Source organism: Podarcis muralis, chromosome 1, assembly GCF_964188315.1.
Source record: "Podarcis muralis chromosome 1, rPodMur119.hap1.1, whole genome shotgun sequence".
In the NCBI taxonomy this organism is placed as follows: domain Eukaryota; kingdom Metazoa; phylum Chordata; class Lepidosauria; order Squamata; family Lacertidae; genus Podarcis; species Podarcis muralis.
The window spans coordinates 93,073,343-93,086,578 of NC_135655.1; the positions used below are offsets into that span (position 1 = coordinate 93,073,343).

Genomic DNA, 13,236 nt, shown 5'->3' on the forward strand with positions numbered 1-13,236 from the left:
AGGTGCCTCTACACTCTTGGAACATCCTGGAGGAGAGAAATGATATTGCACTCTCACCTGTTTCCAGCATTTCTGCACAGCTTTCCTTTTCTAAGGATGCAGAAAACCAAATTTGAAGACAACCAGTAAAATTCTATTGAAACAAAGCTTAGTATAAACAATGGAAAGATCCAAAGCAGGACAAAAAGTAGAAAAAGAAAGAAAGAAAATCCAACAAAAACAGTTACCTGAAATTGCCTGCTGGAATGCAGCCTTAGTGCTCCCTCATAGGAGTAGTAGCTTGTTGCTGTGTATCTGAGCTGGGTGGGATGTAAGTCCCTCACACCACCATAGCTTTGAGGATTGCTTCTTAATGACTTCTGTGGTCTTTTTCCTTTCGGCCAGAGCAGGCAATGACCTCACAAGGTTGCTGTGAGGGCACGGTTATAAAGCATTTGTCAAATTAAAAAAAATGCTGAATAAATGATCGGGACCGTAGTTCTCTTCCCTCTCTCTTATTTGCAGCATTGACAGATACAGTATTTCGTTCAGCCTGGCTGAACAGTGAGCAACTTCATGAAAAGAACACTTGAACCCCGTCAAATGTTTGATATGAGCAGGGATGACGGAAGTGAGTTTGCTAATCAAATTGCTTCTCGTCACTCTGTTAAGTGACAATATAGCCAGCATGGCTTGCTGCTTTTGAGGCTGGGAACAAGGTTAAATTATTCCTGAAGAGATGCAAATCTGCAGAACACTTTAATTCGCTAGTTTCTGGACGTATTACATTGCAGACCATAAACTGTGGCAGTAAGGAAGACCCAGGACCACTGTCCGTCTAGGCAGAAGGACAAATACAAGGGAGAAGCCTTTAAAATAGGACTGTTGTGAATGTAATTGTTGTGAAACATTTTGGCTTCCACGGTCATCTGTGTGCACATGTGCACATGTGTTCGTTTGTGCCAGCTACTACTGGGCTGTTTCACATCTGCATTTTTCACCCAGGGATGGCTAGCAAATATAAATGAAGCACTACAGATCTTCCTTTCACTTTGTCTCCATTCAATTGCCAGCCACCAAGTGAGCATGTGCAGAGAAACTGAGGGATGCTCATTTAAGGGTGAACCAGCCCTGTAGTGAGAAACACACCTGGTAGCAGTTTCTGCAAGGGCACCCACATTCTTCTCGGAATGGCTGCAGCTGTGGAAAGTTGTTGACATATGAACCTGCACACCGCTGGTTCACAGGATACATTTCAATCACATATGGGGTGTGATTTGGTGGTGGTGGTGGGGAAGTCACAGCAAAAAACAACACCAATAGAGTTGGAAGGAACAGAATATCATCTTGCTAATTCCACATTCTCAGACAGACTCCTTCATAAGTAAATATTCCTAGCCATGTCTTTTCTCCTGCTACCCAGAGACCAAATTCCCAAAGAATCCCACACTTCTCGTGCATCCCAGCTTTGAGTTAGGAACACTCATGCTGCAATAAATGGGCCCCTCTTCAAGGTGTCCTCTTCAAGGACCTGTGGGGCTGCCATGGACACTTACTTGAGAATTTACCCCATTAAGTGTGCAACAGAATGAACGTCAACATGCATAGGCTCTGGCTGTTAGCTGTTGAAGCTGAGCGTGGAGAAAGATGCCTAACAAGGAACTGCACAAGTGGCTGGATCTCATGGTTGTTTACCTGGAAGTCAGTGCAGGTTTTGCTCCCAGCTGAGACTGATCTAATTTGCAGAGCAATCCTAATGCCTGTCTGCTCAGAGGTAAGGGAATCCATTGGAATGTAGCCTGAGTTAAGTCGTGTGCGGGGTTGTAAGGAGTCCCATTGGATTTCGTTCTACGTAGACATACTCTGTAAAGACTTACAGCTCTCCATCTTAAGACTCTGGCAAACTGCAGCTCAAGCTCTCTTTCCACCCCTCTCCTCTCTCCTGCCCTCCAGCTTGAAGAAGAGCTCTGCAGCACTCAGAAGCTTGCTCACTGCTTTGTGCCATTTTAGTCGCTTCAAATAACGGCATTGCCCTGCTCCGATGGCAGCGTCCCCTCGCGCATCAAGTCGCGCCCTTCCTCCATCCGTTCCATTCGCGGAGGCATCGGGCAAGCAAGTCATAATAAGCAGCAGGAGAGAGATAAGCACGCAGAAAAGCAGAAGAAAAAGAGGCAAAGAGGCAGAGTCGCGATAGCCATTTTTTGGGGGGGGGGAGAGCAGGAAGAAGGGCAGAAAATAAGAGGCAATAGATTATTATTTTTTAAAAGGTCTGCGAGTACTGAAACTGACTCCAGTAAGAAGGGGCGCGGGAGCAAAAAAAGCCATGCAGCCCATATATCCTGTTTAACTTAGGGGTCACATCTAGGCAGAGGGGAAATTCGCCAGGTTTGCAATTTCGTCGCAGCAGGCTCTCTTCCTCTTCCTCCTCCCAGGCTGTCCTCCGAAAAACTTGGTCGCCTGGTGGTGGTCGGTGTGGCCCCTTGGCAAGGACCTTGCCTTCTCTCCCCCTCCCCCCACCACGCAGCTGGCCAGATGTGATCTCTCTCTCTCCCCCCCTCTCCCTCCCTCTCCCCGACAGTTCGCGCGAGGTAAAGGAGGACTCTGGCGGTGAGTGTCTCTCCCTGGACAGACCGCGCGTCTCTTGCTTGCTCATCCGTCAGGGGGGATTGGAGAGAGATTTCCCCTCTGCCGGTATTTGCAGTTTTGGAAAACGGGAACTTCCTTGGTAGAAAGAAACAGAGAGAGAAGGGGGGGGGGGGTACCAAACCCTCTGACTCCTTGCTAAGCAGGAGGGGAGCAGGGAGGAGAGGGAGGAAGAGGGACGATGTCCTGGACGCTTGGTGAAGCGGGGGGGAGGGAGGAGGCTGAACGCATCGGGGGCGCTCGCTCGTCCACCTGTTTGCGCGACGCCCGCTGAGAGCTGCTGCGCCCGCGTCCCGCCTGCTCGAGGGCAGCGGAGGATGTTCGAGGGAGCGCGCTAGTGAGTGCGCGCGTGTGTTTGTGCGGACGGTCTGTAAACCCCCGAGGGAAGGGACGAGGGGTGCGGAGGGGGCTGGCTGGATTGCGATGATGTGATCATGATAGGGGAAAGGGAAGGGGCGCTTTAGATTGGGGGTGGGGGGCGGAGGGAAGAAGAGGTCTCCTCTACGTCAGTCTAGTCTAGTCCGGGGTCTCCCTCCTCCTCCAGAGGGATAAGCGGCGGCGTCTCTTACTCCTCCTCCTCCTCCTCCTCCTCCTCCTCCTCCTTGTCCTGCTTCCCTCCTGTCTTCGCATCTCAGTGATGCCACCATGAAGGGCATCGGTAGAGGCGGAGGGTGCCCCCGGGAGGGTGCCACCCTGACGGGCTGATCGGGACAGGAGGTGGCCTCTCGCTCGCCCCGGGCTGGGGGTTGGTTGGCCGCGACTGACTCGTCTTTCTCCTGCTTCTTCTCTCCCCCCACCCCGGCAGGCAGGCTCGCCGTCGAGAGAAGTCACCATTACTTCGCCCAGCAAGGAAGACCTGTTGGCGCTCGCTGCCCGGCTCTGGCAGAGGAGGAAGCGGCTGGTGGCCGCCGTGGGGATCGCCCTGGCCATGGGCCTCATCCTGCTCATCGCCGTCCCCATCCTGGTGCAGGCGCCGTCCAAGGGCCAGGCGCACTACGAGATGATGGGCACCTGCCGCATGATCTGCGACCCCTACAGCGCCAGTAGCGCTGCCGCCGGACCGTCCAGCCGCCCCGGAGGCACCACGGCCGCCCTGGAAGCCATGCAAGAGCTGAGCGCCAACCCGCCGCCGCCACCGCCGCCCTTCATCCAGGGACCAAAGGGCGACCCCGGCCGTCCAGGCAAGCCGGGGCCGAGGGGACCCCCCGGGGAACCGGGTCCCCCGGGCCCTAGAGGACCTCCAGGCGAGAGGGGCGATTCGGGGAAGCCGGGACTACCGGGGCTGTCGGTGCCCGGCATCGGGGCCCCCGGAACTGCGACGACGGCTGGAGGTGTGGGCTCGGGCATGGGCGGCAGCAGCAGCAGCCCGGCGCCGGGAAGCGAGGTGACGGGCGCGCTGAGCGCTGCTTTCAGCGGCCCCAAGATCGCCTTCTACGTGGGCCTGAAGAGTCCCCACGAGGGCTACGAGGTGCTCAAGTTCGACGACGTGGTGACCAACCTGGGCAACCACTACGACCCCACCACGGGCAAGTTCACCTGCCAGGTGCGCGGCATCTACTTCTTCACCTACCACATCCTCATGCGCGGAGGCGACGGCACCAGCATGTGGGCGGACCTCTGCAAGAACGGGCAGGTGGGTGCTGGGCACGGGCCAGCGGGGAACAGCGGGTCGGGGGACCCTGTCTTCGCCTCTGTATGTGCGTGTAGAGGGGATGGGAATCCTTCCTCCGGGGACAGTCTCAGACGCCACCTAGTTAGCTTGGAGGCATGGATGGGTGGGGTGGGGGATAGCTTCTCTGAAGGTGTCAGCTAAAGGGAACGCTGAACTTGGGGACAAAGGGAGCTTTGGGGCTAGTCCAGCTGTGTGACGGCCCGGTTGGCTCTTGGACTGTAGCCTCACAGATCGAACGACGGGGCGAGCGAGAGAACTTTCCTATGATCCGATCTAAACTCAAAATACATCTCTCTCGCGCGGTCCAGTCAGTGTTGAGATCAAGCGATGTGTTAACAAGCCCTCCAGATATCCCAGCCGGAAAAGGGGCTCCCGATTTTAGTAAGGAAACCCCCCCACCCTAAAACCTCACTTCTACGAGGCTCCTAAATTAAAGGATTTGACAAAAGGAGGTTCAAGATCAAGATATCTCGATGAGCTGTGCCGCTTGAAGTCAACTGCCCATTAGGGGACTATTCTGGTGGATGGGTATTTCAAGTATAAAATAATCTTATCGCACGCACCCAGAGTGCCCCAGTGGTGCAGCTAAATAATTTAAGTCGGGGTAAAGTCTTTTTAGATGGTAATGTGTGTTGTTTTTCACTTACTTCAAAATGTGGTAAGAAGTCAGTCCTGCTGCCTTTGAAGACCCTCTTACTCCTGCTGAGAGCAGCCCTGGACCTCTACCCCAAAGTCCTGCCCTGATGGCAACTGAGAATTCCCAAGAATTCACCAACTTCCTCCTTGAGACCAAGAGATTTTGACACCTCAAGACATCTCTAATTGGAACTCCCCCCCCCAACCAAGAGAACTTCCTGTCAAATCTTCACCAATGGGAAGCCCCACAAATGCAGGGAAATATGCATTTGGGTATTTGCACAATGGGAGGGCATTTGGCGTAGACAAGTTAAGGGCAGAAGAATACTTAAGGGTCTTCCTTCCCACACCATCTCCACTCCAAATTATCTTCTTCAATGTCTTCCTGAGGGGATATGTGTGTTGGGTTTTGGTTACAGGCATTGTTATGCAATACAGTTAAACCTGCAGAAGTCATCTAAGAGAAAGTTTGGATGAGATCTTTAGCACTCAGGCTTCATTGTGATGCGGACAGGGATGACCATCTGTTCAAATGAGAGCTGAGTACAGGACTTCAACCCACATGGAGACTCTTGATCCCCTTCCTTGCCCTTCCTCCTGCTTAAGATTTCATCCTTGGAGACTGGCATACAGACTTTCTACTCTCACCATCCTGAATTTGTTGAGATCTTCCCATCATGTGAGGGGTGTGTGTGTCTTGCATCATGCATGTCAGGGCCACCATCTGTGAAATCTTACTTCAAAGAGAGGCCTCACAGCCTGGGGACCTCCACCCAAAAGGAGATGGGTAGGCTAACATGTGGAGATCTGACATATCTGAATGGCCGCATGTGAAGTAGAGACATACTCCCTGATTGTATGTGTGAATATGGGAGCTTCTCAGGCTGTTGTCTTTGCTGCATCATGGAAACCGTGGCATGTCCTCTCCTCCAGTTGCATGTTCAAGGTTGCACAGCTAAGGGAGCATGACTTGTCACAGCAAGGAGAAACAGTTTTGGATCTTGTGGTAGCTATGCTCACCATGTTTCAGAGATCCAAGAGACTTCAAGCCAATCCATGCTTATTGATTCAGCATGTATGAAATGGTCAAGGACAAGCATCTGGTGTCACCCCAAACATAATGGGATGCTTTCAAGAGAACTTGGGAGGGAACTTTCTCCTCTCTCCTCTGTTCTCCCATAAATCTATTCTGGGCTTCCCCCTAACCCCGCAGAGTAGATTTGGGGACAGGGCAGGGCACTTGTGAGGGGAAGAGAGGGAGGAAGGTCATTTTATATTAGCACTAATCCTAGTTGAATATCACCCAGTCCTTTTTCAGGGAAGCAGTTCACACATTCAGCTCAGAGTCAGCAAGGGATGGAGCACGAGTTACACATGCTGTGAAGAGGCTGCTGAAATTGCCCCACCCTCAGCCTGATGTGTAATCCTCATTCTGGCTGTGACATCTAGGGCAGGGATGCGGAACCTGGACCTTCCTGATGCTGTTGAACTCCAACACCCATCACTCACAGTTAGCATAGTTAATGGTCGGGGTGCCGAGAGTCGTAGTCCAGCAAGATCAGGAAGGAGACAGGTTTCCCATTCTTGTTCTAGAAGTACCTACTCCATGGATTGTCATCTCTATGCTGTGAGTCTCCATGCCTCTGCTCCAGGTTCCTGGCCACTAGTGATGGTGTGGAGACTCACAACATGGTGGTAGCAACCCATTTGATAAGTAGTTCTAAGTCATTACAGCCATGATGAGGACCACTCAGAATTTTGGAGAGCACCTTCATTTGGGGGTAGTTCTTGAAGTACATGGGATGAAGGCAGAGGGGGCACTTCCCCATTGCACGGTCCACTTACCTACTGTTTTCAGAAAAGCATGGGGGATGATTTGGCAAGAATGGGGAAGAGTTGGAGTTAGTGAGGCTCATGGACTGGGCTCTTAATTGGAGCGTTGGTAGAAAGTGTAACTTGCAGTCCTACCCCATGCGGGGCATTAACCTGGCCTCTGGTTGATCATGTTGCTGCTGCTTACATGAAGGTAGAAAGGGAGGAGAGAGGTGGCAGATGGGTGGAGAGCTAACCAGGCACTTCTGCTGATGTGTTTGCATTGTGCCTACCTCCCCCTCCCCTCTAATTCCTGGTAAGTGGCAGCAATGTGACTGACTGGAAGTCAGGTGAGCTCTGCTGCCCCACTTTGCTGTCCACTGCTGCTTCTGCAGGCAAAGCAGTTGCTCTGCTCCTGAGCTATGCCCCCCACCCACAGCTGCCACCACCACTATTAGACAGTGGAGGCATGCTTAGAAGGAGAATTTCAGCTTCACTATCCTCTCCTCTGCACTCAGAAAGAGATCCTAAGACTGTAAATTTGACCCTCCCATTTATAGAGCTGGAGGGGCAGGGAATGAGAGCTCAAGCTAGGACTTTCAGTCTAGAGTCCCAATTAATTTTTTTAATGGAGGCCTGGTAGATCCTGTCAATCAAAGCTTGCTAAAGCTTTGCGCTGGGTACACTGAGATCTCCAATCTGAATCCCTTGGCCTAGGACCCAGATTTTGAGATGGAGTTGAGGAGGCATTATCCATCTAGAAGTGAGGGGAACCCTTCAACTAGTATTCTTACTCCAAGATCTGCCACAATTTGAAAGGGGGACAATCCCAGTGTCACTATGCAGCTTCTTTTGTAGTAAAAACAGACACCCATTACCTAGGATCTTCAGCAAGAAGCCTGGGATCACCCTGGAGGCAAAGTCAGCATCTTGACTCCCCAGTGACTCATTCCTGTGGAGAATTCTGTGCTCTATGCTTTCCCCTTTGGCATCTTCTCCCAATCCATGCTCAGCCTGAAGAGCCTAAGTTCTGATATCTTTGGTGCTTCCTGGCTGTCTTTGCCACTTAATCTTATGGAGGCTTCTATTCCTAGAAGCATCCTAGTTCTATGGCTCCTCTTCCTCTGTGGACAGGAAATGTTGGCCCATCTGCCAAAACTTAGCAAAAGAGAGAAGGGTGTGCTTGCATGATCCAAGAACTATCACAAAAATGTTCATTCTTGTTACTTACACCTGCTGGGTGCAGCTAGGGTTGGACCTTGGGGTTGAAGCCAAGGATCCCATAGTGCAACGGACTTCCTAGTGACCACCCACAGAATGGCAGATGATGGATGAAGAGTCTAACATGCTCTGTATCAGGACTTGCATTGGCTTGGGCATGCCAGGACCCACTGGGCCAGACACTGTTCATCACAGCAACCTTTATTTGCTTTTAAGTTTCAAAAGCATTTTGTAGTCATTGGGTGGGTAGCTGGGCATATTCCCAAGGAAATGTGTTTGCTATCAAGGCTGCAGAAGTAAACCTCATGTTATTCCTGACGTCTTAAAGAGACGGTGTGAGACTATGAAAAGCAGGGTCTAAAATTGCCTGCACCACTGTTTACACTTGCAAGTCCTTTCTATATGTGGGGATAGAAAAGAAGTGGACATTCCTTCCTGCTCAATGGTGTTGCAGAATGGCCCGACTCTGTGGTGGCCATCAGCCTCTGGCCTCAACTCACTTTTGATTTATACACTCCTTTTCTCCAGAACCATGGACAGCTCTCTTGAGCTCTTCAGGATCATTGAGCGACTGTACGGCCATGCTAAAACCAATGTGGATTCCGTTCTCAGAATATTAACATTTCTCACTTGCTCCCAACTGCAGTTTCTTCTGTCCGTGATCTCATGGATAGGAATTAGTAGGAAGGAAATCGGAAGACTTCATAGATGTGACCAACTTCTGTAGAGAGGCAGGCCTAGGGGAACGTTGCCACCTCTGCACTCTCATGGGTGTAACATTCCTACCCAGGAATTCCTCACATCCACAATGTCCCCTGCTGATTTCTTACTACATTTATACCCCATCTGTCTCCTGTTATGGAACCCAAAGCAGTGTACAAGTAGTTTCCAGATGGTCACCCAGACCAGACTCAGGCCTGGTTAGCTCCAGCCTCTTATGCCTCCACACCACACCATAGAACCTTTCTGCATTAGGCACTTTTCACTTAGTAGGAAATAGGATATCTCATTTAGAAAGCAGCAGCTATTTGAGTAAGGCTAGTGCCCACAGAAGGATGGGCATTCAAGGGTGGAAGCTTTGCTGAGTAGTCACTTGGGCAGGGAGATAAATTACACCAAGGAAAGAAAGTTTTCCTTTGTTGGCACAGAATGGCCTGCACCCCTGAGCAAGTGTGAGGTGCAAAAAGGTGGGGAGAGGGATGAAACTTGCGGAAGTGAAACACAAGAGGAAGAGGAGCCTGTGAGGATTTAAAGGAAGGAGGGGAACGCAAAGGAGAGGCCATCAAGAAAGGGAAATGGTCACTAATTCACATATTGATGTGCTCTGATACATGTTTGAGCATTTGTAAGCCTGGTTTATAACAATGGCAAAAGAGATCAATACAGTGACTTCACCTTATCAGCACTACATTAAAAGGAACCTTCCTGGGTTATTGCAAAAGAACTTTAAATATTCAGGCCAAGGAAGGAGAATGCCATTGAGCTGTCCTGGGACTTCACCACTGGTCCATTCATCTGCCAGAGGATTATATTTTATTGCATATCTCTCTCTCTCTCTCTCTCTCTTTCTCTCTCTCTCTCTCTCTCTCTGTGTGTGTGTGTGTACATGTAAAGAAATGTGAAGAGATGTATATTTTGAGATGGGGCAACCCAGTTGAATGGGCAGGGTATTATTATTATTATTATTATTATTATTATTATTATTATTATCTGCTTGAGGCTCATTTTACAAAAGGGTGGGGGTACATATCTTCAAAATCAATAACACATAATGAATATTGTACTACTTTAAGTAGTAACAGCTGCCCCCGAGGAATCCTAGGCACTGTCATTTGTTAAGGGTCCTGAGAGTTGTTGGGAGACCCAACCCCTCTTTCCAGGGAACTCTGGGAATTGTCGCTTTGTGAGGAGAATAGAGGTCTCCTAACAACTCTCAATGTCCTTAACAAACTATGGAAAGCCATGACTGTTTAAAGTGATATGATTGGGTTTAAACTACCTATATTGCACAGTTGGGGCCTAAACTGAAATGACAGAAAGTGAGAAAGCAAAAGTATATAGAAGAGAAGGCAAAGGAGAGCGTGAAGAGGAGGAAACCATGAAAGGCTTTATGGAGATGGGATGAGAGAGAGAGAGAGAGAGAGAGAGAGAGAGCGCGCTAGCTCTACTGTGGCGACCACAGCATGGAGATGTTTGGCAGTGGAATAAAGTGCCCAAGGAATCTCCATCAATGGAAGTTTTAAGAGACAGGCTGAATGGGCATCTGTCTGTGAGGATTCGAGCGAAAAGAATATTTCTAGTCAAGGAGGTTAAACTATATGTCTTTTACTGTCACATTCAATGTTCTCATTGTATACAACAATGGAGGGAAAGGAAAAAGGAAGGGATACTGTTGGAAAGTACAGATAAGAGACAGTATAAGAGAAGAGAGGGTAGGAAAGACGATATCTTCACTGTGAAGGGCAGAGATATTGGGGCAAATGGGGAGGGTCAGAATAGGGTTCATATGAAGAGGTGGTAATAAGTAGGTGTGGCCCTTCTCCCCTGAGAATTTTCACTGGTCATGGGCACTGCTGTGAATTTCCTTAAACCTGCTTTGATGTTTTACCTGAGGAGGTATTTCCAAATTTGCTTTGCTGGGATGTGTGCTGCTTTCAGTGTTATTGAAACTGTCTTATGGGCACCCCTTTGACATTCCCCCAGGAGCTTTGCCAGTGGAGGACGGAATGCTCACATTTGCTTCAAACCCCACTTTCAGGAGTCATTTTTGTGAGGAGGTGAAGATTGTTGGAATTGTAGTAAGATAGCAGGAAGGGGTGCATTTGGCATGAAGGGGAGAGAAAATTATTTGAACTTATTTTGGCATCAGAGCCTACCTTTCCGTGACGAATCATACACGAGGTATTTTGCAGGTAGAAATATTGGTCCAGCTGCTGATCTTGAGCATTGGGAATGATGCTTGCATGAGAGGGGAAGGGAGTGTGTGAGGAGAGCGTGGACAGGGGTGGGAGGTGGGAGAGAAATGCATAACAGAGAAGGCTTGAGAGCAGACCACGGAAGCTGCAAGGTGCTGAATCCATCTTCCCTTTTGGCATGATGTGCTTTGCAGGTGCGGGCGAGTGCCATTGCTCAGGATGCAGACCAGAATTACGACTACGCCAGCAACAGTGTGGTGCTGCACCTGGACTCTGGGGACGAGGTGTATGTCAAACTGGATGGAGGCAAAGCCCACGGAGGCAACAACAATAAGTACAGCACTTTCTCTGGCTTTCTTTTATACCCCGATTGACAAAGCCAAGTGTACCAAGGCGTGGTCCTTCGCCTCATTCCCCTGCCACGCCTTTCCTGGGGGTCTACTCTTCAGGTCACTTTAAGCTTCATTCTAAACAAACTCTTACGTTTCATTGATTGAAGTGTGGAAGGGAAACAAATGGCCTTTCCCTTCCAGCCATTGATGTGTTCTATCTTTTTGTGTGTATCCTGTTGTTCAGATTACACTATGAGACGAGCAGGGCTGAAAGCAGTAACCGGTTAATCAGCACCATGAACCAATCCATTCATTTATCACATTTTCTTCTAATGTGGAGTTAAATCCTCACTGTCTCTGGTGGAAAAGATGTTCCAGTGCTGATGGAAACATTGTTGTGCAGTTATCTGCGTAACATCCCAGGATTTTAAGAATTGCTTCTGTTGTTTAATTATGAGACTATGTAGCCTTCATTAAGCAGCCTTGCCTCAGAATCTGTGCTGAGATAGCACAGTACCTGATTTCTTTTGCCAATCTGTTACATAGAAATAAAACAAAATTGCACCACATGCAAGCCCATATTTGTTGAGCCACCATTACGATCAATAAATTTCCAGCCCAGCTCTCCATGATCACAGGTGGCTTACAGTCTTGCTGTCGGAAATCCTATTCCATTGCTGAAAATAAGTCAGGACTCAATCTCCAACTTCTGATGAACAGAGTGGGTGCCTTGCCATTGAGTTAGAGAGACTCCAGAAGCAGTTAAAAATGAGGTGTCCATTGACCCAACCAACTTCTTTAATCAGTGGGTACTGCAGGCTTTTGTGTTCTATCTAAAACCAACCAGGCCACTATGTGTATATGAAGGACCCAAGACAGAAACCACTTATACACAAAGCAGAATGGATGGGCCTTAGCACTTTATTTCTCTTTATGTACAATCATTGCTTTTACTAACCGTCTGGAGAACAGGACAGAATTATTGTGACACTGCATTGGCCGTTCGTTATGCTGCTTTGTATGTAGGGGATTCAGATATAACTGTTTTGATTTATACTCTATAAATATATATTTTATTTCTTTATTTCTTTCATCCACCCTTGTGCAATGCAATACTTGTGTGGGTGATGGTATTGAAAAGTTTAATCTCCTGTCTTAAAAGCAAATGAATGAGCAAAAGAAAAAAAAGAGAAATAACACATTAAATTATCTTTTTTGACAATGGTTTTCTACTGTGTCTCTCTTCTAATGTTGCCTAAGGGAAGGGAGAACAGCTGGCAGAATGGGAGCAAGAATTAAAAAAACAACAACTCTTTAGGGTGTGTGTGTTTGTCATTGAAATCCCTTGACCTATTGGTGTGAACAACCTCCCCTTTCTCTTTGTTGGTAGCACTGCCCAATCTGGATAATAATGAGCAGGCTCATGAAATTCATGAATATAAACCTGGAGTTTGCTTTCCTAGCTCCCTTGAATCAAAGCAAGCAAGGGGATATGGTCAGAGTTCAAGAGACCTTCCATTCAGGCAAAACCACTTGGAGGTGAAGTAGGACCAGTAAGGGTCATGGCTTGCAGAGCGGGGAGGTGGCCAGGAGTGGAGTGTGGCCAAGGCAGAGTCCTGATAGCTAGACAGAACCCACACCTACATTAAGGAATTATGGATTATGATGGCCTGGATGCCCTCTGTCCATCCTTCTAGTCTGGAGTACACAATCACAATAATAATATTTGGAAGGGGAAAGCCCCCCCCCCATTTTAGATAGAGAACCAAACATTAAGCCAGCAATCCTGCACAGACTTTGTTGTTGTTTAGTCGTGTCCAACTCTTCATGACCTACTAGCAAGTAATGGTCATTCATGTCAATGGCACATACTCCTGAGTAGATGCATATACAATTGTGCTTTGTGAACATCTGTTATATTGCTGTACACATTGGGAAATGAGGCATATTCATTGGCATAAAAATGAAACAAAGGGCCACAATCTTCCAGCATGATCTCCTGTCAGCATTTATTACTGGATCCTAG

At 48.6% G+C, this 13,236-nt stretch overlaps 1 protein-coding gene across 1 annotated transcript; it reads left to right on the plus strand.

The window, feature by feature from the left end:
• Positions 1 to 3,433: 3,433 nt before the first annotated feature.
• C1QL2 (complement C1q like 2) lies at positions 3,434 to 12,398 on the plus strand. The gene is made up of 2 exons (XM_028744226.2): positions 3,434 to 4,255; positions 11,073 to 12,398. The coding sequence occupies exons 1-2, from the start codon at positions 3,551 to 3,553 to the stop codon at positions 11,250 to 11,252; spliced, it is 885 nt and encodes a 294-aa protein (XP_028600059.2). The 5' UTR covers positions 3,434 to 3,550; the 3' UTR covers positions 11,253 to 12,398.
• Positions 12,399 to 13,236: the final 838 nt, after the last annotated feature.

Bases quoted from the DNA above. Each gene is read 5' to 3' on its own strand.
- C1QL2 (XM_028744226.2), top strand. From the start codon at position 3,551: ATGGGCCTCATCCTGCTCATCGCCGTCCCCATCCTGGTGCAGGCGCCG. The intron at 4,256-11,072 runs GTGGGTGCTGGG...TGTGCTTTGCAG, and splicing joins ACCTCTGCAAGAACGGGCAG to GTGCGGGCGAGTGCCATTGC.